The sequence below is a fragment of the Antedon mediterranea genome, chromosome 10 (assembly GCF_964355755.1).
Source record: "Antedon mediterranea chromosome 10, ecAntMedi1.1, whole genome shotgun sequence".
NCBI lineage: Eukaryota > Metazoa > Echinodermata > Crinoidea > Comatulida > Antedonidae > Antedon > Antedon mediterranea.
In genome coordinates this window covers 18385582-18412661 of record NC_092679.1, presented here as the reverse complement: position 1 = coordinate 18412661, position 27080 = coordinate 18385582, and the positions used below count along the sequence as shown (strand labels likewise).

General features: G+C 35.2%; 6 protein-coding genes across 6 annotated transcripts; 3 read left to right on the top strand and 3 right to left on the bottom strand.

Annotated features, from left to right (window-relative positions):
- Positions 1 to 129: 129 nt before the first annotated feature.
- On the bottom strand, positions 130 to 3524 carry LOC140059918 (uncharacterized). Its single transcript, XM_072105905.1, has 2 exons — positions 3385 to 3524; positions 130 to 1847 (listed from the first exon to the last, which is right to left on the bottom strand). Exon 2 carries the CDS (start codon positions 1829 to 1831, stop codon positions 329 to 331), a length of 1503 nt encoding a protein of 500 aa, XP_071962006.1. The 5' UTR covers positions 1832 to 1847; positions 3385 to 3524; the 3' UTR covers positions 130 to 328.
- Positions 3525 to 3612: 88 nt separating this feature from the next.
- On the top strand, positions 3613 to 8676 carry LOC140059928 (tRNA (adenine(58)-N(1))-methyltransferase non-catalytic subunit TRM6-like). Its single transcript, XM_072105924.1, has 11 exons — positions 3613 to 3830; positions 4274 to 4395; positions 4678 to 4790; positions 4925 to 5016; positions 5158 to 5241; positions 5551 to 5675; positions 6185 to 6447; positions 6634 to 6716; positions 6952 to 7054; positions 7402 to 7488; positions 8321 to 8676. The coding sequence occupies exons 1-11, from the start codon at positions 3742 to 3744 to the stop codon at positions 8405 to 8407; spliced, it is 1248 nt and encodes a 415-aa protein (XP_071962025.1). The 5' UTR covers positions 3613 to 3741; the 3' UTR covers positions 8408 to 8676.
- A 165-nt stretch (positions 8677 to 8841) lies between these two features.
- Positions 8842 to 10318, bottom strand: LOC140059966 (protein Churchill-like). Its single transcript, XM_072105978.1, has 3 exons — positions 10200 to 10318; positions 9752 to 9890; positions 8842 to 9481 (listed from the first exon to the last, which is right to left on the bottom strand). The coding sequence occupies exons 1-3, from the start codon at positions 10236 to 10238 to the stop codon at positions 9318 to 9320; spliced, it is 342 nt and encodes a 113-aa protein (XP_071962079.1). The 5' UTR covers positions 10239 to 10318; the 3' UTR covers positions 8842 to 9317.
- Positions 10319 to 10509: 191 nt separating this feature from the next.
- On the top strand, positions 10510 to 14282 carry LOC140059943 (uncharacterized). Its single transcript, XM_072105945.1, has 6 exons — positions 10510 to 10572; positions 10953 to 11238; positions 11401 to 11534; positions 11892 to 12103; positions 12863 to 13030; positions 13487 to 14282. The coding sequence occupies exons 2-6, from the start codon at positions 10970 to 10972 to the stop codon at positions 13553 to 13555; spliced, it is 852 nt and encodes a 283-aa protein (XP_071962046.1). The 5' UTR covers positions 10510 to 10572; positions 10953 to 10969; the 3' UTR covers positions 13556 to 14282.
- A 91-nt stretch (positions 14283 to 14373) lies between these two features.
- Positions 14374 to 18849, top strand: LOC140059940 (actin maturation protease-like). The gene is made up of 6 exons (XM_072105938.1): positions 14374 to 14842; positions 14993 to 15076; positions 15341 to 15462; positions 16381 to 16504; positions 16967 to 17037; positions 18416 to 18849. Exons 1-6 carry the CDS (start codon positions 14682 to 14684, stop codon positions 18748 to 18750), a joined length of 897 nt encoding a protein of 298 aa, XP_071962039.1. The 5' UTR covers positions 14374 to 14681; the 3' UTR covers positions 18751 to 18849.
- Positions 18850 to 21232: 2383 nt separating this feature from the next.
- LOC140061293 (galanin receptor 2b-like) lies at positions 21233 to 22129 on the bottom strand. Its single transcript, XM_072107802.1, has one exon. The coding sequence runs from the start codon at positions 22127 to 22129 to the stop codon at positions 21233 to 21235; it is 897 nt and encodes a 298-aa protein (XP_071963903.1).
- Between the last annotated feature and the right edge of the window lie 4951 nt (positions 22130 to 27080).

The following is a 27080-nucleotide window of genomic DNA, read 5'->3' as shown; positions in this document are numbered from 1 at the left end:
TTCGCAATTATTTTAGTCATTGAATTCATTTGGGTTACTCGCGCGCACGTCACAAGCTCAGTCAATGTAAGTCGGTTAATCTAAACTCGATTAATAACAGGAAAACAATTCAACTAATGCGATACTTTCTTAAAAATTAAATTTATTTTTTACGATGTTTTTCTAAACTGATAAAATATTATTTTGTAAAAATATACTTTTCTGATTTTCTCAATAAAATCTTTAAAAAACATTTCTTTAAAAGAAGTACAAATCTAATTCTAATATTGAAGTCATAATTTGCATACGATAATTAAACTTTGACGGTAAATTTGTTAGTGTTTAACATTTAAACGTTTATCTCAACAACTGCTAATTCGTTTTTACTGATTCCCAAAAGTTCGCTCAGAGAGCGTAAAAGTTTTGAGTTTGGATTCTTGAGCAATATGGATGCGTCACGTGATAAAGCCAGTACTGCCGTGACGTTTACCGGATAGTCTTTACTCTTACGAAATTTCATCCGCGCGCCTCGTTCGAGAAATCGTTCAAATTGTTCCTCAGGACTATGAATCCAATTCACGTGTAGACCGCTATTTGTGGTAAAGAAGGCTTTCATAGTATACATAATCAATTCTGTCGTCTGACCACATGCTACGGACAGACGAGGGTTCCATCTACAGTACAAAGAAACGACAACATTAGGTTCGGCAAGTGTGGCGACCCGTATATATTCCTTTAAAAAGCGTTCCCTTTTTTCTATGTCGACTTCCAAATTTGAGTTAACAGTTGCACGGAATAACGAAAGTGGAAGCACGTTATTCTTCTTTTTCTTCTTATTTTTCATAATTTGTTTATCAGTAATTTCTGTTTCTATTATAACACCCAGAACGCCATAGTCTTCATTTTGAAAATCTTCGTTTCGTATAACTACTTCTTCGTCATCTTCTTCACTTTCGCTGTCGTTTATTTCGACAGCGGTGTAACTCTTATTGGGCGTAATGTTGAGATTCTCTAAAGTAATAATATTGTTAAGATTATCTCTGACGACCGATTCGCTCATTTTAGTGCAGTTGTTAAACATCAACGGATCATCAACAGAGCATCCGCTATTGCTCTCTCTGCATTGATGTCTTTTTTTTGGAATTCTATCAAGACGTCGTTGTAACATCTTCAAACGATGGTCAATTGTTTCTTCTTCTTCTTCTGCTGATGTCTCTTTCAACACAGCATTCAATCTCGAAGTACCTCGAGATTTCTTCTGTTTCTTAAGTTTATTCACAGCAGTCGGCAGCGCGTTTGCAATCGCAGATTCGTTGAAACCGATAGGAAGCGGTAAAGTTTTAGTGTCTTTTTCAGGAATTATATCGTCTGATCCAAAACCAGACGACACCAATGAATTTACAGATCTATGTGTTGCATTCGCAACCAGCAGAGCCGCTGAAAAAAGACGCTTACTCTTCGGCGGCACTCGAACTACGGCTAGAGTGTCATTAGCCAATTCGTAAGAGTCAATCATTAAAGACTTTGCAGATTCTGTAAGAACGGATCTTTCTGGCAGAAAGCTAAAGTCGCTAAATCTAGAGGTAGTAGTAATAGTCTCTTCGAGTAGTTGGTTCTCTTTTAACGTCGGGAGTTGTTGCGTTTGTGTCTGTAGTTGATTGAGAGGTGTAGATTCAGGCTGATTTGTAAATTCAGTTATTACATTATTACCGGCGGCAAAGCTCGGCGTCTCCTTCAGATGGTCAATCTGATGCTCGTGTTCGTGAGCGACGGATTCGACAAAACCGTGAACCAAATTGTCTAAATTCTTCAGCGTTGATTTACAAACTTTTTCTGACTCGCTCATCACCATCAGTTGTTGTCACCATCTGTCAAGGAAACACATCGCATTACCATTATTGTATTTTAATAACATTTCAACAATGCATCAGCAGATGCGGCGCTCTGTTACAAATAAAAACTGATTATTTTGTTTTTTCTCTGTCACTGTCTAAATGCTTTTGCTGTTTATTATTCCTTTCTATTGTCAATGATTTACCTCATACAACGCTAGATAACATTAACTGAGGGAAAAAAAGCAGTTACGTACAGTAAGACATATGTTGTGGCCATATGCATACATTAAGCTCTTTGTGGTGACCAATTAACACTACTAATCTATAATATTGCAAAGAGGTGGTGTTACATTACTCACGAAACGTGGGTACACATAAAAACCAGTAACAAGTCGTGGAAACTATTGTATTTCTTATGACCATCGCGGAGTGGACGGACTGTTTCCGCTCATGATAGATATAGATTCTACGTGGGACAAGCTACGCGGTTTTCCGCTTACCATTGATACCGCTCGTCTGTGTAAATTGGCCTTAACACTTTTAATTAAATCTATAGTTTTTTTAGCGAGGGTTTACATAATCCTAACAGACTTTAAAACATTGCAAATATATGGACATATTCTCTAACCCATAGTCCTACTCGCTATGCTACTCACAATATGTAGGCCTATATAATTATATCTAAAGTAATTAGGCCTACACAAACCCAACAATACTCACGATATGTTTAACAAAGCAATTATAGCAACTCAACATATAATTTATTCTACAATATACCGTCATGATTATAATATGCACAAATAAAAATAAACCAGCAGAGACGGTAAAACACAACTTCACCCCGTTTTAATACAACACAATCTGGCAACGAATAATAGCGGTATTTATAGATACAAGTACACACTAATAAAAGAGACAAAGAGATTGACAAAAAGTACAAAACAGACGCAATTGAATACGAGTCTATTGAAGACACGCCGCGAACTTCGGAAACGCTGAGTTGTGTTTTGTAACGGGATTACGCAAAGGCATTGAGTTTAATCCAGGTTACGTAACTCATTTTGTACAAGGGTACGAATATTTTAGCTGACTAATTACAATATCCTATAAGGTTAATAAAGACTGGCTTATGGATGTGCATTAATTAATATGATTTTATAAACTTTGACTTTCTTGTCTATTCTAGGCCTAAATGAATCTTTCAAAATATAGATAGGCCTATGCCCTATAGGCCTATACCGTTCCAGTACATTAAGTAACATAACATTGACATAATAAAACATAATTGACAAGCCTGTAGGCAGAGTTCAAATATCACCAAATTAAGAATAACATTAGGTTAATACAATTTCCTTTAAAATGTGATCACTTGACCTAATAAGTTATCGCCATAGGACGTCTAGGGCCTGCCTATCCCTAGAGACATGTCTAGCTAACATACCTATACACTTATAAGCCATTGAACCACACATGACTATTATTATAAGGGGTGCCAAGTTATACACTCTGCTCTGGAAACACAAAAGGTGAGAATATAAAGTCAACACAATAATAAACTAAACCTTCTTACCATTATTTGTTTTGAAGTACTGTACAAATTATTGAACAACCTTCGTGAATGCAGTCGGGACGTATTATCTAATTGTCCTTGTTTTGAACTGTAATGACGGTGTGTGTCAGTTCCGTTTTTGTTAAATGCGCTGAATTGGAAAGTTTACTCATGAAAAAAAGACGCAGAGCGTCTTTTTCCGAACGTGCTAAGAGTACGCACACAAAATAAAGTGCGTGAACCCGAACGCTGAGGGGGCTATAGCCAAATAAATCGCTTCACTGATTTCCTGTACATACAACAAAACACATGTTTTTCCGCTTCAATTTCCTCCGGTCTTTTAATTATCGTTAGGCTTAGGCCTAGCTTTTGTGGAAAATGGATCACAGTAGTGTTATAAATGCCGGTGATTCTCTTATACTAAAACGAGGGAATGATCTTAAATTAGTGAAGATTTTTAGAAACAGGTTGGTGAATAATTATAGTCCCTACCGTATGAGAGGTTGAGACAAGAAGTAGTAGTGAGTCGCTTATGGCTTGTAGATGGTGTGACATGCACGAGTCAGGCGTAAACATCCTCTTTCAAAATATACAGGAAGTGATCCCATTAATTTCACAATTCCGTGCTAATTTAATTCTGTAGGCGAACTGATATGGAGCTAATAATACTACCATTATATTTGTGTCATTATGCCAAGACAACAGGAAATCTAATTTTAAAAACTGTTTGTAGCTGACATTGACAACCTTTTGCCAACTTTACCATGCCAATTCATAGAGAAACGTCATCGTAAAAAATGTAGTTTAAAGGACAATACTTTCCATGGATTGCCAACATTATGACAGAATGAAAAAAAAACCAAAAATACACAACACAATTTTGTTGATCCAATATTTTCCTATTTCACAGAAATATCTTCCTTTTAAAAAGGAATTTCAGCATTGATCCTGCCATTGGCAAACCTTATGGTACCTTATGGGATGTTGTTGACAGAACTATAAAACAAGTTCAACCTGATGAAGAGGAACAAGGTAACAATCAAGTGAAGATGATAATGGTGATTGGCATCAGGTCATTCACCTTTCTCGTTATATTCACCATGAAATATATCATTACTATTCAACTGCAATATATTACAATTCCCCATAAAGTTGTTTGAACCCAAGCATTCAAACAAGTGAAAACAATTTTTTTTAGTGAGATGAGTTGGGAAAGAGGGATGAGAAATAAAGCTTTTTGAGGGTGTTGATGTCATTGCCCAGGCAACATCATCTATTTCATCCCAATTCAACTATTTCATTGTCTTTTTACAGCTGAAGGAACCACTGGTGGCCATGACAACAGGTCTCTTGTTGACGATGGTACATCTCAACGATTAACAAGAGATGACATAGCTGCTATGAAATCACAAGGTGTACAGGGACAGGTAAAGGGAATGTGAGAAGGCGATTGATTGATTTCTGGAGAACATAGTTGTAATTCTTGTAAATTTGCAATTACAGAACAGATATGTTGTAAAATGTATATTGTCATCTTTTTCATTTTGTTTTTTAACATTAGGATCTGGTTGAGCAAATTGTGGAAAATAGCGCAACATTTAAGAGTAAAACAGTATTTTCTCAAGAAAAATATCTCAAAAAGAAGAAAAAAAAGTAAGCTCTTATCTATCTAGAGGAATTATATTTGATGTTATTTCCAATTTTGTTTTGTGTTATAATTTTATAGAAGGTTACATGATTTTAAAATCAAGTTTAATGCTTTAAATGCAGATAAAAAGGTTGATTATTTTTCAGACACATGCTACGATTCCGAATTCTAAGACCAAGTATAAGGTTACTATGCGATATGTATATGATGAAGGGGCCGTCTAAGTGCTTGTAAGTATGACGGATTGAGAAGGCGTGCCATAGACAGCAGTTTTCAGTATAATAAGCCATAGCGCATCATTGAAACTGACATATTAGAAATCTCTTTGCTAACCGCTTATCAAATAATTCATGGAGTAGATTAAATACATTCTTCTATCTAAAGAAGCACTAAAATACAGTACTTCTAAAATTTCTCAATTTAAAATGCTATTGCCTAGTACAGTGACTGATATCCTTCAGGACATTTCAGGAGAATGAGGTCGCTTCCTTCATCTGCCAAATTTGCCTCTTGATTATGTGATGTGTTTCTTTCTGCAGACACATAAGAATGGACACCATGTCCCAGATCTTAACACAAGGGAACGTTCAAAGCGGTTTAAATGTAGTGCTTGTTGAAACCTGTCAAGGTCTGTTACTGAGTGCAGTGCTAGAAAGAATGGCTGGTATGTACTAGTTGTACAAATTACATATACATATGAAGCCTTTATAATCCCATTATTAGTTTTACAAATTACATATACATATGAAGCATAATTATAATCCCATAGTATGTACTAGTTGTACAAATTACATACATATAAAGCATCCATTTATAATCCCCTATATATAATAGAACTGTGGTTTTCCACATGTGGCCTGCAAGTTTATGTCATATGCACGACCGATGTGTTGTCGGTCTTCATCTGGACCTAAAAGCCATCAAAACTGTGTCTAGGTGAGGAATAAGGTCACACATACACTGTATATGCATGCGCACAATGAACTAACATGACGTAGTTTGGTCGACGCAAAACGAAAGCTCCATATTATTATAATATCCTCATTTGTTGTTAGTATACTATAATGTATCCCTTGCCCTACGATTAAAATTCAATAGAAATTAAAGTAAAAATCAACTTAAATTTTTGCTAGCATGTGACGAAGAATTATGATTTTATTATTTTATATACAGGACATGGAAACCTCTTTCAAATACATTCGGAAGATTTTCCAGTATGGCAGGTCATGGACTCTTGCAACTTTCCGGATGAATACAAGAAGATAATACACACATTCCCAATGAACAAGGTTTCTACAGTTTTCCGGGAAGAGGAGGAGGAGGAGGAGGAAGTGGAAAGGATACCCAAAAGGCAAAGACTTGAGGGAGAACCTGACGATGAAAAGATGGATGAAAGTGAAGAAAAACCTGGTGGAGATGATCCAAAAACTGAAATGGTATAACAAAAATGATTAAATGTGATGAGATACATAATTTTACAGGAAGTGATGTGTCTAGGGTCACATGACATGGTACACATGCGGGGGTCATTGTGACGTGCAGGAGCTTTCTAATGTGGTACATTCTCTTACAGTTTCTCTTAATTTAAAAACTCAAAGTATATTACTTATTCTACCTTTTAGAATACTGAACAAGAAAGAAGACTTCAGAAAAAACTGCTCCTCAACAACACAAGAAATTTACTAAAAGCTAAGAACATGGATGTGTAAGTATCAAGCTATTATACTGTTTGCTATTGTGTGTGTAGAATTAAGCCCTGTCTACACTATCAAACCTTATGTGAGGTGCCCATATATGGATATGATGGTGTCATAACACTACCATATTTGGACACATCACACTTTTTTTGTCAAACTAGTTTGATAGTGTAGGTTGCATAACTAGTATGCAACGACAACAAATATTGTTTTACAATACATGTACTTTTTTCTTTCCCTAAGCCTTCTCATAGCTTCAAAATTCCAACCTGAACCTTTACTAATGACACTCATTGATCTGCTTTTACCATCAAGACAATTTGTAGTCTTCAGTCCATTTCGTGAGGTAAATATTTACTTTTAAACCAATATAATGTGTCTGGGATCTAAAGTCTAAGAAATAAGTCGATATATTCATTAAAACATGTATTACACTAATATATAATTTGTGGGAATTTAAAAAAGTTTTTTTTTAATTTTATGGTACGATATCTAATTTTAATAAGATGTTACTATTTTTATAGCAATTTTAACTAATTTTTATTTATTTGTAATACAATTTATTTCAGTCCTTGACTGTCGTTTTGTAATATATTTTTATATACCGAAAAAAAAAATAAAAAATACACTCTGTATTTTGCTCTATTTTTTGTGGAAATAAATATTAACATTATTTTGTATTTTTTTGTTAAGGCTTTAGTAGAGTGCTACACTAAACTTCGTGAGCGAGGAGGAATACTCAATATTAGAATAACAGAAACTTGGCTGAGGGAATATCAGGTATAGTACAAAACCTTTTTAATACAGGGACACCTATTGAGAAATAAACAAGGGACAATATGTATATATATATCCATCCAAAGGCAAATTACTGAAAAAATGACAATGCTGTGGGTATCAGTGGCTGGATCTCAATGGAGATACAAAAATAAAAAGCGAAAAGCTAAATCAAAACGATAAAGTAAACAGCCAGAAATGTTAGCAGAGCTTTCGGGCAACACTAGCCCTTCATCAGTGCAAGTGAAGGAATTTGGATAACGTCATAGTATAAAGCTGGCAAGTGCTGCCTGGGTGGATATATATTTCGAAACCTGAGCTGCACTGACGAGATCTAATAAGATCGAAACAGTACTGTCTGCAGATTGGATATATATATATGTATTATTTTCAACCATATTTAATGAGGGTGATACATCCAGCTATTGCTGATCATTAGGGACCCTCAGAGGTTCACAAGACAAACATATACACAAGATGCTCTACATAAACAAAGTCTTATTACAAGTCTTTGGGAGTGGAGTAATTTGGTCCTTAGAAAAAATCCTGACATGTGACGGGACTTGAACCCAGGACCCTTGGAGTGGTAGCCAAGCATCATAACGACCAAGCCACAACTCCACATCCTTGTTCAGGATGCTGCTATTTAGAAGACACCCATATTAAGATATGTTCTACTATATACTTAATTGCTAGCAAGTGTTTCAACAATTGTGTTTCCTTTTACCTAAGAGTGCATTGTAGTATTGGGTTGGGGTCTAGAAATCCTGGTAAAACAATCCAAAAGCACATTTTCATATAAATAACTTTTTGATACTTTATTTTTTTGTATCAGGTTCTTCCCAATAGGACACATCCAATGATGATGATGAGTGCCTCTGGTGGATATCTACTGACAGGCACAACGGTAGCACTAGATTAATGAAGTGATAACAATGAATGATAACAACAATTTCTTGAAAGAATTGCCGATATTTTGTCATATAAAATCCAATTTCATGAGATTTGAGAAGTTTTAACTATTTAATATTTATTTATCAAATAAACTTTACAGTTAAATCTTTGATTTATAAATAAAATTTATCACTTGAGCAATTACTGTGCGTAAAGACTTTTCTCTTGATTGATAAAAAAAAAAGGTCTAAGAATATTGTGCATACAATATGTGTAAATATTGAAAACAGTGAGAATGACCGACTTGAGGAATTAGTCACTTCCGATTTTGTTAACTTAAAATTTTCAAGAAAAAAAAAAGTTTATCAATTGTATACAAAGTTTGTTTATTTTTACCGTTTTTGTTAACTTTAAATTTTCAAGAAAAAAAAAAGTTTATCAATTGTATACAAAGTTTGTTTATTTTTGTAAAAAATAGATAGAACTAATAATTAATATCTTATTACAATTTAATATTTCAAAGTAAACTGTTTGACAGCATGTCAAATAATATAAGTTATTTCTACTGGAGTCTTCTTTCCAGTTGGTGTCCAATCTGATATTAATATAACATATGAATAATTTCATTAAAACTATACTGGACACATTAAAATATCGGCATGTATTGAATGAGACAGAAGCAGTGGCATAACGTAGAAACCCGAGGTCCCTGGTTTAGGAACTCTAAGTGGCCCTCTAAAGCCTTTTTTGACATATTTGAATGAATGTTTTTACTTCTGGGCACTGCTCAGGGGCCCCTAGGTTTAGCCAGTGAGCTCTCATAGCCGTTACAGAAAATAATTGAAATCCAAATTACTGTATTGGCTTTGTCAATGTAGTTATGTAAAAATATTAACAGCAGCTGTGTACTAATGCTGATCAAGCTTGTTTTGACATCTTCAGAACTGTACCGACTGCATTTTAGGGTCCACTGGCATAATGCTAATTGATGTGGCACTACGACCACATAGCCTACAGTACATCTCATATTCCTGATAGTCCTCGTCAACGTAGAATGTATATTTATGTTCAGCAATGAAATGTCCACAATTGCCACATACATCTATAAAAAACAAATAGTTTAAAATTGTAGAATTAATTATTTCAACTTTAAATAAATATTAAAGCAAGATCATGTGATCATGAATTGATCATTATAATAGGAGTCAGTAACTGTGTATAAGCAATAAGGGCACCGAAAACTTAAGTATGGACATTTGTACTGTGAAACCGGTGGAGAGTGAGTGGGATATGCAGTATATACAACAATCATCAACTTACACAGTACCGCTTGATACCAATTAATTTGAACTGAAATTAAAATTTTACATACGTTGATAAACGATTGTTTCTACATCGTCTTCATCTGTTTCAACTCTGCGTTCTTGCACTTTCATTTGCTCTTTTTTCTGGCACTCACTGCAACCTTGGAAGTTCATTAGATATGAGCCACTGTCTAAGCAGGTTTCTCCCTGAAAATGTTAATTTAATCATAAATAATTTTACAATATACATTTTATTGTATCATACATATTTTATATACGTACGTATGGCTAGGATGCCTCTCTCTGTCGCTGAGTCAACCGGAATTAGCCATCACTGAGATCAGGAATTAGCCTAGTGTCTCTTGCAGTGGAATATAGTGATCGAGTGAGGAATATAGGCCTAGCTATCTAGGGCCTAGCTAGGTTGCTGGATTAAAAAAGTCAAAAATGTGTATTGCAAGATATCTAAACAACTACAGTACGTGTAAATAATATAAAATAATAACAATAACCTACCCTGTTAGGAAAAGCCTGTTTCATACAATCGAAACACATATTTATCTTTATTTTAACGTTTAGGCGATTTTGGTAAAACAAAAAATAATACTGTATACAAGTTACAACTGGTTCAATCATTTACAAACATTTGTTTACAAAATGGGACGCCCTCTCTTGGTATCTCAACCTTATTTTATTCCACGCCCACTTTTTGCGCGACCGGAAATCCGATTAAACTTTAGACCAATCACAATTTACTTCGTGATCATGTGATTATGCAGGCGGTGCGCTCTGTGCGCGCCACCACTAGGGGCCGCCGGCGGTGGTGGTGTTTGTGTAGAGTAGAGAAAAAAAAACACCAAGACAAGAAGAACTTCACTTATTCAGTGGGGTAATTTCTGCATTTAGTTATTAATTATATTGAAGTTATGTTCATTAAATCATGCTCTGACAAAATAATTACTTTTAGTAGGTCTAGGATTCTCTAACTAATTAGCCTAAATTAACTTAACTTTAGCTTGCTACTACTAGCCTAGCCTTAGGCTAGCCTAGCCTAGAGTAGTAGGCCTACCTTACCTACTACTAGTAGGCCTAGCCTAGCTAGGCATACTGCAACAGTGATAAACATGAAAAGTTAAATTTTGACTAGGCCTAGGCCTAGATAGGCCTATCTCGGACTACTGTAGTAGGTAGGTTAGGCCTACCCTAAGCCTATATTAGACTGGGAGCCTAACATGTAAGTACATGTAGTATGTTTGTTTTACTCTACAGATAACAGTACCATACCAATGATGAGCATAGTTGAAGAAAAAAGATTAAACTTTGCTAATGTACTTAAAAAGGCCTGCAGTGAAGCCAGGAATGCGACTGTTATGGTTGTACCAACATTCAATCATGCTGAGTCAGTTGATAGTCTTCTAAGCGAGTTAAGTGTGGAAGACAGTCAAGAAACCTTTCCATTCATAGAGTCAAATAGTCCATCGAAGATGCTCACCCCAACTTGTTCTCCTTCTTCGCGATTTGCTGCCATAGGCAATATAAACAACTCAAATGAGAGGTAACTAACAGGTCTTGTCTTTTTAGGAGTGCCTAAACTGCCATTGAGGAGTGCGATCTACAACAAACTTGATCAAACTATTATAAATATTATTTATGGGCAGTTGAAGTAGTTGAAGAATTTTTTATATACAGTATTAAACTTTATTTTTTGATCTTACAGAAACAGAATGGATTTTTATTATGAGACCAACTCCCAAGAACTGTGTAACAATAACTTACTAAGTTCTCCAGAAATTATTTGCAAACAAAATATAACATTAACTGAAGAAGATCATGAATTTTTAGGAATTATAGGTAGTTCGTTTTGTTTGTTTATTCATCACCATGGTTTTAAAATTGTACAAGTATAGCATTTAAATAATATAACAGATTGTATTATGGAATGATAGACTATTTTTGATAGATTTTTCTCAGGAACAGGACACTGAGCTTGGCTTCGACAAATACCAACAGTACTGTACATAATGTGCATATCTCTGCAGTGCAAGGTGTCTGTTAAGAGGCGTGAAACTGATCGTGTCGCAGCCACAGATACAGTAAACCCCTTGATCTTCAGAGCTCAGTATCCTGTTGTTAGATTGTCATACATACCTGGAGAAATACATTATATAGTTGTCGTCAGAACAAATTAAATATTCATTAAATTTCTAGGTGAACTGAATATTCATGAAACAAAGGTTTCTAGTGATCTTTCACTGTATGTTGCCAATGAAGGGAACAAAGAAGACAATTTAATGCAATGTTATCAAGAACAATTGGCAGACCAGAATTTCATGGATTTGACAACATACATTAGTAACAACCCAGGCAAAGTCTACTTTCAAACAGAGTACTACCAATCAGAAATGACTTCTCTCAGATATGTAAGTTGATTATACATGCCAATATTTTAGACTCGTATCCCAGCCTAACATCGAGCTCCCGGGTTTCCACATTTTTCCAGGATTAACTGAATTTTTATTATGTACATGTGTTGTTTTCTGTATTAAAATATAACAAAAAGGCTTACATACGAGCAAATTTTTGTTGCCATTATACAACCAACTGCGGTCATCATTTTTTAGATTCCCTCATATCCACCACTTGCTCGTCACACACTGAACTCCTTACCACTCCTGTTTTCGATAATAAATAGAGGCTGCTGTTGACCTAAAAAACACCACCTCCTGTTTTTTAACTTCAGATGTTGGAATGTATGTAAATGCTTTTAATAAGATAACCAGATGGGCCCAGAAACCCCTAAATTAAATGCAATAAACACTAATTTAAACACTTCATTTTATATTTTTGACAACTGGAGTAATCTTTTCAAAATCCTGGCTCTACCATAGGTAGGTAATTATTACAATTGATATATTGATTTGATCAGATGATATATTGATTTGATCAGGTGATACATTGATTTGATAAGGTTATATATTGATTTGTTCAGGTGATATATTGATTTGTTCAGGTGATATATTGATTTGTTCAGGTGATATATTGATTTGATCAGGGGATATATTAAGGTAACTGTCGAAAAATATTGCCCAATAGTAGAGATACATGAAAAAGAAAATTCTTCAAAAACAACTACACAGTCAATTAAACATTTTGATTTTGTTTTTTATAATACAATATAGCAACCATATCCAACAAAAAGTAAGGAACTATCCCCAGAAGAAATACTAAAAAGGAAAGAAAGAAATCGAGTAAGAAGCAAAGCATACAGGTTGCGAAAGAAGTTGCAGTTTGAAGCTTTACAGCAAGAAGTAGAGGCTGCGAAAATTGCAGCTGCAATTGCCCAAAAGGTATGTTTTAACATTTCAGATTCTTCCAATATTTAGTATACATGTCCCGATGTACTGAAATACTCTAAAGCATTGTCTACACTATCAAACTTTATGTGACAAAAAAATGTGATGTACCCATATATGGATATCACTACCATATTTGGGCATATCACACATTTTTGTCAAACTAGTTTGATAGTGTAGACAGAGCTTAAGAGAAGGGTTGTTTACATGATCATATCAAGTCAGATGAAAATGGTAAAAAGTATACTCAATAGAAATAATCCATTCAAATCTTATGCATACAAAAGATTTAAAAAGAGATCTTAAATTTATAAAAAGATATAAGAACATTGCTAGACTACTCACGATATATGATATAACGAGAGAATGTATTTACTGACGTTTTATGAAAGTTATTGCAAAAGAAATTTCATTCTGTATATAAATACTGTTCTTTTTTTTTTCTTGTAGGATAAAGTTGTTGCAGAAGTAATGCTTGAAGTATCGGAGAACCAACAATATTTTAACAATGAATGTTAAAAAACAATAACAATATATTTTATTATGTTACAATGTTTGTTTACATTTCATGTTACAATGAATATATACATAGTACAATTGTTTTATTATTTCTATTATTGTATTATTATTCCTCATATAATGTGTAGAAATTGTTTAGAATTTGTTTTCTTTTCACTTAATTATGTTTACTATCATTTTAGTAGTAATATACAAATATTATTACAGCATGTCATTTTACATTTCAATTCAAAGTAAAATTTATTTCTCTTTTCTCAGTAAATAAAACAGGTAATATAAGCAAATTTAAGGTGGAAATTCCAGAAAGTAAAAGCTTCAGATGGGCTGGGACAATCAAATTAAAATAAATAATTAAAAAAATATATTAATATTTATAAATGCTTAACTTTCTTTCAACTGTATTTGTATATATTTGTTTATGTGCAATAATAATACAAAACTCACTGAAAAGTAATGCAAACATTCTATTGAATAAAATATTTTAAAAGGATGCATACTGTACTTTCAGCGTGAAACATGTCTAACCTTCTATGTGTAGACTAGTTAAATAATTTATATGTGCAATATATTTATTAAATTTGCATTAGGCATATTCGCTTGTTTAGTATTATAAAACAAATTATATTATTGCTGTTTAAAAAATAATTTAATAATATGAATGACTTTAAATGATTATATAACGAATTTGAATGAATTTTGTGCATTAATGCAAGAATTTATTAATAAATTTACGGACTAATTGAACCTGAATTACTGTATTGATTTTTTTTCAATTGGCGCTCCATAGATAGAAAAGTATTTTGATAATAACCATTCAAGCGGAACATTCCAACGTCCACCTCGGTCCTGCTCGTTTTTTTAAAATTTAAGTGTACTTTTACATTTTTATATGGCAAATAATAAACTGTACATTCTTTATGAAAGGTATAGAAATACAGGTTTGGAGTTTCTAGCAATTTATGTGGAAACTACCGCCTAAACAATGGTGTTAAAGCTAGGCCGGTTGGTGTAGCAAATATTGCACTTTCCTTAAAGTGGCACAGCAGCACTTCCCAGGCGAACTAATGACCTACAAACTAACGCTGTGACAGACTAGGTTAAACATAGGTGTCTTTACTGGTATATAATGAATAGTCCAGTTCCACCACCTCCTCCCTTGTATCTTGCAAACCCCAAGTCTACTACTAACAGTAAAAACATATCTGAAGAAGAAACACCTCAACCGTTGTCATATGATGAGACTGGCATCGATGAAGTTCGGGTAAAGGTAACATGTTTACCAGAATGGTAAGTTAACAAATACAAATTACTATAAATATTTGAGTATTTGAATGCGGTGTTCGCATGCTTTCAAATGGAAACTGTACTATTTAAAGTGTAAAGTAAACACTATAAACTGACTTCAATTATTAATGCTCATTGTCATATTATTATCAGGAGAAGTGAGCAGCTGTCAGAGGAGACGTCAACATGGTTGTCGGTGTATACCCCAGTTACTGCAGTTCTTCAAAATGGACCCCAGTAAGTAGAGGTGAACAGGTATGGCACCTGCTTTAGGACACCCCTATTCAGCAGACACTTTCTAAGCAGGGCCAGGGAGGTACCTCCTTGTTCTAAGTTTATAATATGGTCAACACATATTCAGGTACAAATCCTTTAAAAAGGTACACTTATCATCTGAGACCAAATTTAAATGACAACCCAGGTACATATCATTATTTCTGCTATGAAAGTTTTTGGAAATATTTCCTCCTAAATATAATTTTAATCGTGTATTTATGATAGGTGTGGTATTGTGGCATTATGCATGGCCAGTCAACTTTTATGTCCACAAGTTTTGACCCCTGACATCGTCTTTGACACTGCCAAGTTGCATAAATTTACAACATATGGTGAAATTTTTTCAGGTAATTGATTGTTATTTGGAATAATTTACCTTTAGAATTACGAACAATTACATCTAGATTTGCTTTCTCTAAACAACTTAAAGAATTACTTTTATTTATGTATATAAAAGAATAATCTATAATTTACAATGTTTTATATATTGTTAATTCATCAGATATTATCTATTGAACTGATATGGTTTTGTTTATTACAGTATAGTACATACAGCACTTTATGTTATGTTATAATATTTATTTATTATTCAACATTTTTGTTTTGTTATTGACGTTATCAAATTTTTATTTTCTTTTAAGTTCTGTTATTTATTTGTTGATTTCGTAGCTTAAGTTAGTTGAGATAAAAGGTACCAAGCTTGATTAGCTTCGGCTATACCTTGGCTACCTTTTGTATTGAAATTGTTTTTGTTTGATACAATAAAGAAAGAAGAAGAATAAGAATATATTTAAACAATAGTAATTCATATTTAATATGTCAATGTCAATCAGTGACATACATACATACATTTTACAAACTAAAATTATGGAGGCATGCAACAAAAGCGAAACTGACATTGTATATATATACATAAACATGTTGATATGTAGTTTATTGATTCGTCGTCTTCATTAGTTGTTGTGTGTTGTTATTAAGCGGATTGGCCACTGGATGTTTTTGGTGTGTAGCCTAGGGGACCAGTCGTAACAACACACAACAACTGATAAGGCTAGCTGACAGCTAGATGAAACTGTCTTGAAACGCAAGTTAAAATTACTGGTTTACAATCAAGACTACATTAAATAGTATATCAATATACTAATCAAAACCAGAGAAAAATGTTTTCACTACATAACCATGTATTATTTTAACATGATATCTGGCTAAATGTCAAATAGAAAATGTCAAAGGTCATTAATTAAAAAAAAAATTGTATCTTTCAGTTAAAACTATGTGCAAACTTGCTAGTATATTGATGGATTGTGAAGCCATACAGTTACCGGATGGTCTAGATGACTTTGAAACTGTGTTTAAACATTTAGACGACGGATGTCCAATTCTTGTACCGTATCCTTTGGCTGTACATTGTTAAATCACATTGGTTATAATTATGTACTTAAATGTATGGGACAGCATCTATGTTGTCGGATACAATGTTAAACTAAAGTGATTGATCTTAAAATACCAAAAATGTACTTAAATGTATGGGTATGTTACAATGTTAGGCTAATGTAAAAACCCCAACAAATTGAACAAAAGAAACAATTATTGTGAGTTGAATGCGAGTGAGAGATTAAAAAATATGTGCCTACTATCTAACCTGGGGCAGAACACACAAAACAATCCAAACTATGACAAGCCTGTAGTTCTTTTACAATAATACATATTCTGTTTTACCATAAAACCCTTATTAAACAGACAGCAATCAAAACAATATGTGGTGTCCATTGAATAGCAGTTTAACACAAAGGAGAAGTGTGCTTTTTCTATATCATATTTTCATGATTATTTTGTTAACTATTATCTTAGTTATGATAAAGATGAATCAACTGCACCATGCTGTAGGAACGGCAACAAGGCTCACTGGGCTGTGGTACTGGGTAAGTGGGTATACAATATTCCAATATAGAATCGGAAGTGAACACAATTTTAACAGCAATACTGCAATGATAGATGTTATAAAACCAATAGTGAGGGGACCTTTGAGACCCATTAGTGTCCCCTAATAGGGGGGGGGGGGGGCAAGGCAATCTGTTGCACCATGCTGTAGGAACAGCAACAAGGCAAACTGGGCTATGGTACTGGGTAAGTGGGTATACTGTATTCCAATGGAATGGAACATAAACGCAATTTAACAGCAATACTGCAATCATAGAGGGGACCTTTGAGGCCCATTAAAGTGTCCCCTTAATAGGAGTGACCCCTGAATAGAAGTGACCCCTGAATAGAAGTGACCCCTGAATAGGAGTGTCCCCTGAATAGGAGTGTCCCCTGAATAGGAGTGTCCCCTGAATAGGAGTGTCCCCTGAATAGGAGTGTCCCCTGAATAGGAGTGACCCCTGAATAGGAGTGTCCCCTGAATAGGAGTGTCCCCTGAATAGAAGTGTCCCCTGAATAGGAGTGTCCCCTGAATAGGAGTGTCCCCTGAATAGGAGTGTCCCCTGAATAGGAGTGTCCCTGAATAGAAGTGTCCCTGAATAGGAGTGTCCCCTGAATAGGAGTGTCCCCTGAATAGAAGTGTCCCCTGAATAGGAGTGTCCCCTGAATAGGAGTGTCCCCTGAATAGGAGTGTCCCCTGAATAGGAGTGTCCCCTGAATAGAAGTGTCCCCTGAATAGGAGTGTCCCTGAATAGAAGTGTCCCCTGAATAGAAGTGTCCCCTGAATAGGAGTGACCCCTGAATAGAAGTGTCCCTGAATAGAAGTGTCCCTGAATAGAAGTGTCCCTGAATAGAAGTGACCCCTGAATAGAAGTGTCCCCTGAATAGGAGTGTCCCCTGAATAGGAGTGTCCCCTGAATAGGAGTGTCCCCTGAATAGGAGTGTCCCCTGAATAGGGGTGTCCCCTGAATAGGGGTGTCCCCTGAATAGGAGTGTCCCTGAATAGGAGTGTCCCCTGAATAGAAGTGTCCCCTGAATAGGGGTGTCCCCTGAATAGGAGTGACCCCTGAATAGAAGTGTCCCTGAATAGGAGTGACCCCTGAATAGAAGTGTCCCTGAATAGGAGTGTCCCCTGAATAGAAGTGTCCCCTGAATAGGGGTGTCCCCTGAATAGGAGTGTCCCCTGAATAGAAGTGTCCCCTGAATAGGAGTGTCTCCTGAATAGGAGTGTCCCCTGAATAGGAGTGTCCCCTGAATAGAGGGATGTCACAAAAGAGTGTTGTCCAAAGGAGGGGTTCTACTAAACCATTAGTGTGGCCCATTTCCTTTTATGTCCTATATGCCTAAATATTGAAATGTATTCATTACAAATTTTTGCAGGGTATCTTCTCCCAAACGTTCCTCCATCGCTTGTGTCGACGCTCAATCAAGACAAGTGCTTTCCTAACCTCTACCACAAACCGAAAAATGTTGATTTAAGTTCAGAATTAACGTCTCACATACAGCACAACCGTTCGTCTGTTTATGTGTATGCCAAACAGGGCAAAAGTAAGCATCTAGGAGTATGGAGTTACCAAGATCTTATACTTAGCAATAATAACTTGATGGAGTGGCAGGCTGATAAGAATGAGGTCAATGAGAAGGACATGGTGCTGCCAGACGGTGGCATTAAAGAAGGGTTGAGCGGTCAGATAGTGCTTTTGAAACAGAAGTAGAGAATTTAAATAACGTGTGCTATTGTAGTTGTTTATTTTTTAATATAGAATGTTTCTGTAGAAGAAAAAAAACTGAAATAAATGTTATGATAGATACTGTGTCTGTTTGTATGGATTATTATGGATTATTACTGGTTATATTGACACGTATATTAACGTACGGTATGCGCAATAAGAATCGAATCGTATTCGCAACGTACCAAAACAAATGAACTTAAGAAAACTTAGGTTATCAATAAATACTGAAATAAAATTATTGTACGATATATGAAAAATCAAAACACTAATCAATTAGATTGATACGGTACATGTTGATATAAAGTTTGCGGTAGCCTACACCACGTATATAAAGTTCTGAAGGAGAAAAAAACTGTTTAGTTTCTCGACGTTTCGATCAATATACTTTATCGTATAATCATCGTGAAGTAATTTCCCGATTGATCGTAATCAAAACGGTACTGGGTTTGGTCTTCTAGCGTTCCTGCTCCCAACCAGTCATCCATTCATAGAAGCCTTAATGAAGTAAGCGTACCTGGTGGTGGCCATAGAACGGTCCCGAGATAACGACTATACTTCGGCTTTAGTCGATAGAAGATTGAAAAAATTGTTAGAGATAGAGTATACGATGTTTGATTTATGTGTAGATGTGTGATTTGTTCTATTATTTAAATGATGTTCCACAAAAGGAGATGAAGATAGTAGTTGGGTGTAATGATTTTGATCAATTAATTATCCTAGACTGTATATTATACGATAAATTTTATTATATATATATTTTAATATTTATTGTTATGATTATCAGGGGTGCGAATTGATACATATTAACTTGAGAACGCGTCCGATCGTCAAATAGGAAACTTAGATGATATTTTCGATTTTTTGCTATGTACATACGTCTTTCATACATTATAGATGATACTGAAATAAGTTGTACTTACAAATTAGGAAGCTTAGATATTCTAGATTGTTTTTGGAACATAGGCCTAACATACATTTTCGAAATAAGTTGTATATGATACGCTAATTCTAAATTAAAATTGAATAAATTATTTTCTACATACACATTTAGGCCTACTGTCATATATTCTAACCAACGCCTAATAAGCGTAATACTATACGTTACGGTACATACCAAATAGCCGGGATTCTGCGTCCTGAAAATCCTGTTTCCAAATAATTCCACTGTTTCCGACAACGTACCAAATAATTCAAAATTACCGTGTACTTTGTTATTTCGAGGCTACAAAGTAAATCCGCATAAGTACCTATACAGTACCTCATTCTAGGTTCAAGTTTTCTCCCTCCGATCCATTTCGAAAGAAAATAGTGAACATTTCAATTTGTATTAGTGGCGCGGATCAAAGTTACAATCATACGTTGCACAGCACATACTAAATACACTGATTGTTTTGTCCACAAATTAAACAAAGTAATTGATTAAGAAGCGATATATCCATTCCATTCATTAGGCTGTAATACTCCAGAACTCTTGTCAGAGCCAGGGTATTTGTATATCTAATACACGACAATAACAAGTCGGCCGTAACATTCCACACCACCCCTTCATTTGCATTAACCAGGTGTTTGGCAATCCGCATACTCTTTCACGTGGAGCTACAATGACAACTCTTACAAGAAATAATATACAACTCATTTTAAACGGTTATACTTTATTACAAGCATTTTGAATATACCAATTACAGATATTTTTTCATTATAGTAAATTACAATTCCATGTAACGGTTGCCACGCAATGCGTTTAGGTTTGAGGCAAATTAATTCGATCGTTTATTATTCAAGAAGACGATAGAGTAGAACCAAGGCAATCTAACAACAGGACACTGAGCAGCTCGCATGCCAATATAGAAACTTGTAACAGTCCTTTGATCTAATGTATGGCTGCGACAAATACCACTGTACTGTAGCCTAATGCACATATTCTCCGCGGCGCACAGCTGATTATGTCACAGCCACAGATAAACCCTTAGATCTCCGGAGTTCAGCATCCTGTTGTTCGATTGCCTTGGTAGAACCTCTGTCAAGGGACACCTTCGGGACTCAACAAAATGTCCATTAGTGGTTAAGTTGTAGTGTTAACACATATATTGCTCCTCGTTTCCTTTTACAGGAGAGTGTTCATTTTGATAAGGGTATCCCTGAATAGAGGTGCTATAGAATATTGCTTTTCCTTAATCAATAATCACATACATATCACAATATTAGTAATAACAACATCACTAATAATCATCTTATTACAATAATCATATCACAATACGTATATCACAACAAGCACATCTTGGATATATTTTAAAATTCTCAAGTACTGTAACTCTTGATTTCCAATATCGCTTTACCAATAAAAATAATCACATACATATTACAATATTAGTAATAACAACAGCACTAATAATCATATTACAATAATCATATCACAACTATATCACAATATTAATATTTCTTTTAGAATTCTCAAGTAACTCATTTAAACCGATGTTATGTTGCCTTGTTTAAACAGACATGGCAGAGCCTTTTTCATTCCTACTTTAAATGCATTATATTTACAAGTATATATAATCGGATTTATACAGATATTGACCAACGCTAACGGTAATGTAATATCATAAACGGGCGAGTCGTACTGAAGATCCCCACCTGATGAAGTGATGGTAAACGCTATCTGATCTGGTACGACGCATATGACGTATACGACACTCACGGTAAACAATGTCTTTATTATATTCATCCGTCTGGCTGCTGTGGACTCGCTTACGACTGATCCATCTCCGACCTTTCGAAGTCCGCGAAAAATACTGACGTATGCAAAGAACATCGAGCAGATAGGAATAACTACAATATACACACAAGCGACTATGCCGTTAATATGTTTGTACTTATCCGTTGGCCAGGTGAAGATACAGACTCCATCCACCACGTGTTGAATTGACAGCCATAAGAGATTTACTCCACAACCACACATCCAGGGAATTACAAGTATCAGTATTTTCATTCTTGTTTGTCCTTTCAGAATATTGTATTTTATCGGATAAATCACGGCAAAGTATCGATCAAATGTAAGCGTTACAAGGTTAGCTGTTGAAGTGTATATACTCAACCAGAAGAGGTATTTGCTCGCCCAAATCTTGCAGACAACTTTCGCAAGAAAGTGCGATTCCGGTAGACGAGTCGTCAGATGCGGATCGAGGAACAGACAAAGCGAAAGTAAAGATGTTAGAAAGTCTATGATGCATTGATTTAATATCAGAAGGTTTGTCGTGCTTGTCCAATTCGGTAGATGAAATAGTACAAAAATTGCTAGGCCATTTGTGAGACATCCAGCTGAACCAACAACACTGTATAGAAGCATGGTGTAGGTGGACATCTTGGTCGAGCAACTTTGTTACTATGACTATGACTATGAGTCTTCAAAATATGTGTAAAATATCATACGATTGGAAAGTTTATATGAAAAACTAACTATCTTTAAAATATCCAATAATTTGGATTACTAATGATTGGTGTTAAACGGAGTTACAGAAATTCTGAAAATTCTAATACAGTAGTCATAATGTATGTGGACCTCATATATAAACACACAAACAACTCAAAGACATTTTGTAGCTCATCAACCAATCAAATGGTGAGCAAAATAATGCATAATAATTAATTTTTGTTTAAAGTAGCCAAAGGAAACTCCATCAAGACTCAACTATTGTAATAAAATCAAATTAGTTCCTAATTACCTCGATAATGCAATCAAAGTGTGTTTTTTTAATTGCGTTTTTATCCTTGTCAAAAATAGTAGTAAGTAATTTATGAAAGCAATATTACTTTATATAAAAAATAATTATCAGACTTAAATCAGTAATCACATTTTCAGTTGCTACTTACATGTCTAACAAAAGATAGTACCAATTGGAAGTATTGCACATTAGGCTAAGTGAATAATATAATTACTGAATTTCACCTTTAAGGAAAGTGTTCGCTTTGTCGCTGCTGAGAAAGATTACGGTATTGATGTTTCTATATATATACCCACATCAGGCACAGAACATGAATTCTAAACCGCCCGGTGATATACTGAAATTTAATTAATTTTAAACGATAAAGATGAGGAAATCTGTGAGATTCGAACCCGGAACCTCCTGCTTGATGCCACTGATACCCACAGCATTGTCATTTTTTTCAGTAATTTGCCTTTGGATTTATATATATATACATCAGTATCTAAGATTGAAGAAGATGGTATAAACGAGTCAGGCCATTTCAGTACTAACGACAACTCTGAATTGACGACAGATTTATTCTATTCGAGCAGCCGCTTGTAACTGAATTTGTTCATAGTTGAAAGATGCCCAAGGCGCTTCAACGGATCTCAAGATCTGGTTCTTCAATATAGACACCTTGAGCATCTTTGGTGGCGAAGTGCGCTCTCGTCTATCCATCGGTTGTTCACCAAAACTCCATACTAATTATTTATTACAACTAATGTTTGTTTTTCTTTTTGAAGAACATTTTAATGTTTTTTTATACGATTCTCTGAACTGTTTGCTTCGCCAGGCATAAACTATGGGATTACAACAAGAGTTGGCCAGGGCCAGTATGTAGAAGCATTGCCACCACACACTGGATACCAAAAATTCGGTATCAATAATACAAAGCACAGTTAACGGTGCCCAGCATACAATGAATACCACAAAAACTACGAATAAATTAACAGTTAGTCTTACTTCTCTTTTCATCTTAAACTTATTGGCTTTTGACAGAATATTGATGTGTGTAGTAAATGTTTTATGTGTCGGTAGTTCAAATGTAAATGGTAGTGCGATATTGCTATTTGGTAACGAACGCCTCCTTCTAGTCATGCTTCTACTGACATTACTATTCTCTCCTGATATAAAAGTCTTGCTTCTACTGATGGATTTACGGATGTTACCATTGTCTCCTGATATAACAACCCTGCATATACTGATGTTACCAACCTCTCCTGATATAACAGCATTGCATTTACTGATGTCACCAACCTCTCCTGATATAACAGCATTGTTTTTACTGACGTCACCAACCTCTCCTGATATAACAGCATTGGTTTTACTGATGTCAGCAACCTCTTCTGATATAACAACCTTGCATTTCCTTGTGTCACCAACCTCTCCTGATATAGCAGCATTGCTTTTACTGATTTCACCAACCTCTCCTGATATAACAGCATTACTTTTACTGATGTCACCAAACTCTCCTGATATAGCAGCATTGCATTTACTGATGTCACCAACCTCTCCTGATATAACAGCATTGTTTTTACTGACGTCACCAACCTCTCCTGATATAACAGCATTGGTTTTACTGATGTCAGCAACCTCTTCTGATATAACAACCTTGCATTTCCTTGTGTCACCAACCTCTCCTGATATAACAGCATTACTTTTACTGATGTCACCAACCTCTCCTGATATAACAGCATTGCATTTACTGATGTCACCAAACTCTCCTAATATAGCAGCATTGCATTTACTGTTGTCACAAACCTCTCCTAATATAGCAGCATTGCATTTACTGTTGTCACAAACCTCTCCTGATATATTATTAATTCTTCCAGAATTAGGTTTCAAATCTGGAAGTATCTGTCCATTTTTATCTTGTATATAAAATGGTACTTGGATGCTTGGACTTACGGCCAGTATTGCAGCACAAACTGTCGAAGATTCTTTGTTTGGTGAAAGTGTTTTTGATGTTGAAGCTTCGTTTCCCATTCTATAATCAGTTATACAAAGAGAACAAGTATGATGGTTTGGATTACTTTCAGTTTTTTTGTTGGCAACATGTAGGCGCATATCCTCTATGTCGTCTAAACCCCGGTTTGAACTGGTTTTAGATACAACATCTTTCCTGTCCGAAGGTTTAAATCTACTACTTTGTTCGCATTGCCTGATTCGCCGACGACTTCTTCTGACGGTAACAAATATATTCCCGTAACAGAATAAAATAATACATAAACTTAACGGGACAAATAGCAGCGAAAGTCGTATATAATGCAGCCCGTCATATGTCGTTCGCACATTGCAAGAAAGTGTCATCTCAGAGAAACCGAAAATGTCGGTATTGTTAATAATTGAAATAGTGGAAATAATTGCTGGTAAAATCCATGTAAATGCGCAAATAATTATGGTTCTTCGATGGGTGAAGATGGTGTTGTAACTGCTAAACTTTACAATGCAAATGTATCTGTTCACGGCTATCATAGTCATACCAAGCACTGACGTGTTTAGACAGACAACAGTCACGACGCCGATTATTTGGCAGACGATATACGCACGCGGAAAAAACCATTCTCGATACCACGCTGTGAAAATGTATACCGTATCAGTTACCAAGCACACAATTAAATCGGCTAAAGCTAGGCTGACCACAAGATACTGGCCTGGTTCACGAAGTCGCTTGTTGCTACAAACAGCGATTATAGTCAACGTATTTCCAACGGAGCCTACAATTACCTGGCATAATAAAATAAAGCATTCGAAAATAACTATACCCGTCTCATTCGAACTTTCTGTGACATTATTTGACATTTTATACAGATTACCTTCAACTGTGGTAATGTTTGTCTCTTGTTGAATAGATATTTAGAAAATGAAGCAGCAGAAACGACACAGGCCTGTATTTTGTAAATAATGTGTTAAATAATAATTTACAGCATTCTTTGTATGTGTTTACTTAGTAAATTCAGAAAGCATTATTATAACACGTTACTATGATATTAAGCGATACATTCAAACGGCAGGTTATTCTGATGAACGCTTTTGTGACGACCATGTGTTGTCAGGCACTCACTAAAGGCATGGAGTAAGTGATATGCATTCCCAAAGTAGATTTTAATGAACGTTCTCAGTTTCCTCACTCATATTCATATCTATTAATATTCAATTAGAGCGTAATGTAAACTGTATCTAACCGGGCTAATTTACTTGTAGGCCGAAGTGTTGTTGCGCGGTAGACAATGGATGGAAATCTTACATTAAAACAAATATTTCTTATATAATAGTTACACCGTAGAGAGACAATTATGTGCGTTCAATTACCTACAAAAAATCTTATTTTATATAACGGACATTTTAAATAAATATTTGTTCAGTAAATTTACTACGTATCTTGCTATATAACACAAGACAAATGTGTATATCCGTTCCATGGATCTTAGCGTTGCGGCGTTTATTCGAACATTTTCCGTAATTATATTGTTCATCGTCAGTTATTCAGCTCTTGTGATTTGTTCTTCGCCGAGAACACTTTAATATTGCTATATATGACTGCCGGAATTGTTGGATACGCCAGACGTACACGATGGGGTTGCAACATGAGTTTGCAAGAGCTAGAATGTAAACGGCCTGCCACCACACTTTTGGTACAGAGAAGTCTGCATCAAAAATAAACAGCATTGTTAGTGGCAACCAGCAAAGTATAAACACAACAAACACGATGAAGAGGTTCACCGTTAATCGCACTTCTCTTTTTATTGACGGTTTTCTAAATGTTGAGATTTTATCGTAAGGAATAGTTTGCTCCGATTGACTATTCTCTTGTATATCCTCGCTATCATGATTAGAATGTGGAAATGGTTCATTTGGTGAACTCTTTCGTAGGTTGAAGCTGCTTGCGATATTATTACTACCGTCCAAAGGTGAGACGGTTCTGCAACCGGCAGATTGCTTTGAGGAGGGGATCTTTACTTTATATTTATCTCTGTTGCTTTGCATATCTGTGGATAATGAATGTTCCTGGTAATTGGTGTCCAGTCTAACTATCCCCTCAAGTGACGACGAATGCACCAAACGGTTTTCTAAAGATTCGTTCGACTCTGTCTCAACTGCCTTGTCACGTGCGTCTAACGAATACTTCTTTTTGTTCCAATTGCTATGTTCTGATGATCTTGGGCCACCAACTATGACTGAAGGCATGGTCTGTCTTCTTATAGGTTTGTGAAAAGGTTGACTTAATTCAGACCTAATCTCTTCATGTTTGGAAGATGATGACTGTTTCTGAAAACTGGAACTGCCTCTAAGATTTTCTGGTATACTTTCAGGTGCTTCTTTTGAACTGTATTCAACAACGTCTATGCTATCGTCTGGTGCTGAGCTCTTTTTTATTGTTCTCCTTTGAGTTTGTTCGATTCGGCGACGACTTGCTTTCACCGTTTGAAATATACTCGTATAACAAAATGTAACCACAAGGAGACTCGAAGGAACAAACATCAATGAAAAACGAAGAAAGTGTGATGCTGCCTCTGTAGTTTCTACGACGCAAGCCAGCGATACCTCAGAGAAACCAAAAACGTC

What these genes read in the sequence shown, in the direction of transcription:
- LOC140061293 (XM_072107802.1), bottom strand. Translation starts at nt 22,129, where the DNA reads ATGTCCACCTACACCATGCTTCTATACAGTGTTGTTGGTTCAGCTGGA.
- LOC140059918 (XM_072105905.1), bottom strand. Translation starts at nt 1,831, where the DNA reads ATGGTGATGAGCGAGTCAGAAAAAGTTTGTAAATCAACGCTGAAGAAT.
- LOC140059943 (XM_072105945.1), top strand. Translation starts at nt 10,970, where the DNA reads ATGATGAGCATAGTTGAAGAAAAAAGATTAAACTTTGCTAATGTACTT. An exon ending in TGAATTTTTAGGAATTATAG is followed by an intron (nt 11,535 to 11,891) that starts GTAGTTCGTTTT and finishes TTAAATTTCTAG; the next exon opens with GTGAACTGAATATTCATGAA. An exon ending in CAGCTGCAATTGCCCAAAAG is followed by an intron (nt 13,031 to 13,486) that starts GTATGTTTTAAC and finishes TTTTTCTTGTAG; the next exon opens with GATAAAGTTGTTGCAGAAGT.
- LOC140059928 (XM_072105924.1), top strand. Translation starts at nt 3,742, where the DNA reads ATGGATCACAGTAGTGTTATAAATGCCGGTGATTCTCTTATACTAAAA. An exon ending in ACCTGATGAAGAGGAACAAG is followed by an intron (nt 4,396 to 4,677) that starts GTAACAATCAAG and finishes GTCTTTTTACAG; the next exon opens with CTGAAGGAACCACTGGTGGC. An exon ending in CTCAAAAAGAAGAAAAAAAA is followed by an intron (nt 5,017 to 5,157) that starts GTAAGCTCTTAT and finishes ATTATTTTTCAG; the next exon opens with ACACATGCTACGATTCCGAA.
- LOC140059940 (XM_072105938.1), top strand. Translation starts at nt 14,682, where the DNA reads ATGAATAGTCCAGTTCCACCACCTCCTCCCTTGTATCTTGCAAACCCC. An exon ending in GTAACATGTTTACCAGAATG is followed by an intron (nt 14,843 to 14,992) that starts GTAAGTTAACAA and finishes TATTATTATCAG; the next exon opens with GAGAAGTGAGCAGCTGTCAG. An exon ending in ATATGGTGAAATTTTTTCAG is followed by an intron (nt 15,463 to 16,380) that starts GTAATTGATTGT and finishes TGTATCTTTCAG; the next exon opens with TTAAAACTATGTGCAAACTT.
- LOC140059966 (XM_072105978.1), bottom strand. Translation starts at nt 10,238, where the DNA reads ATGTGTTTCGATTGTATGAAACAGGCTTTTCCTAACAGG. An exon ending in AACAGGCTTTTCCTAACAGG is followed by an intron (nt 9,891 to 10,199) that starts GTAGGTTATTGT and finishes TAACATTTTCAG; the next exon opens with GGAGAAACCTGCTTAGACAG. An exon ending in AGAAACAATCGTTTATCAAC is followed by an intron (nt 9,482 to 9,751) that starts GTATGTAAAATT and finishes TGTTTTTTATAG; the next exon opens with ATGTATGTGGCAATTGTGGA.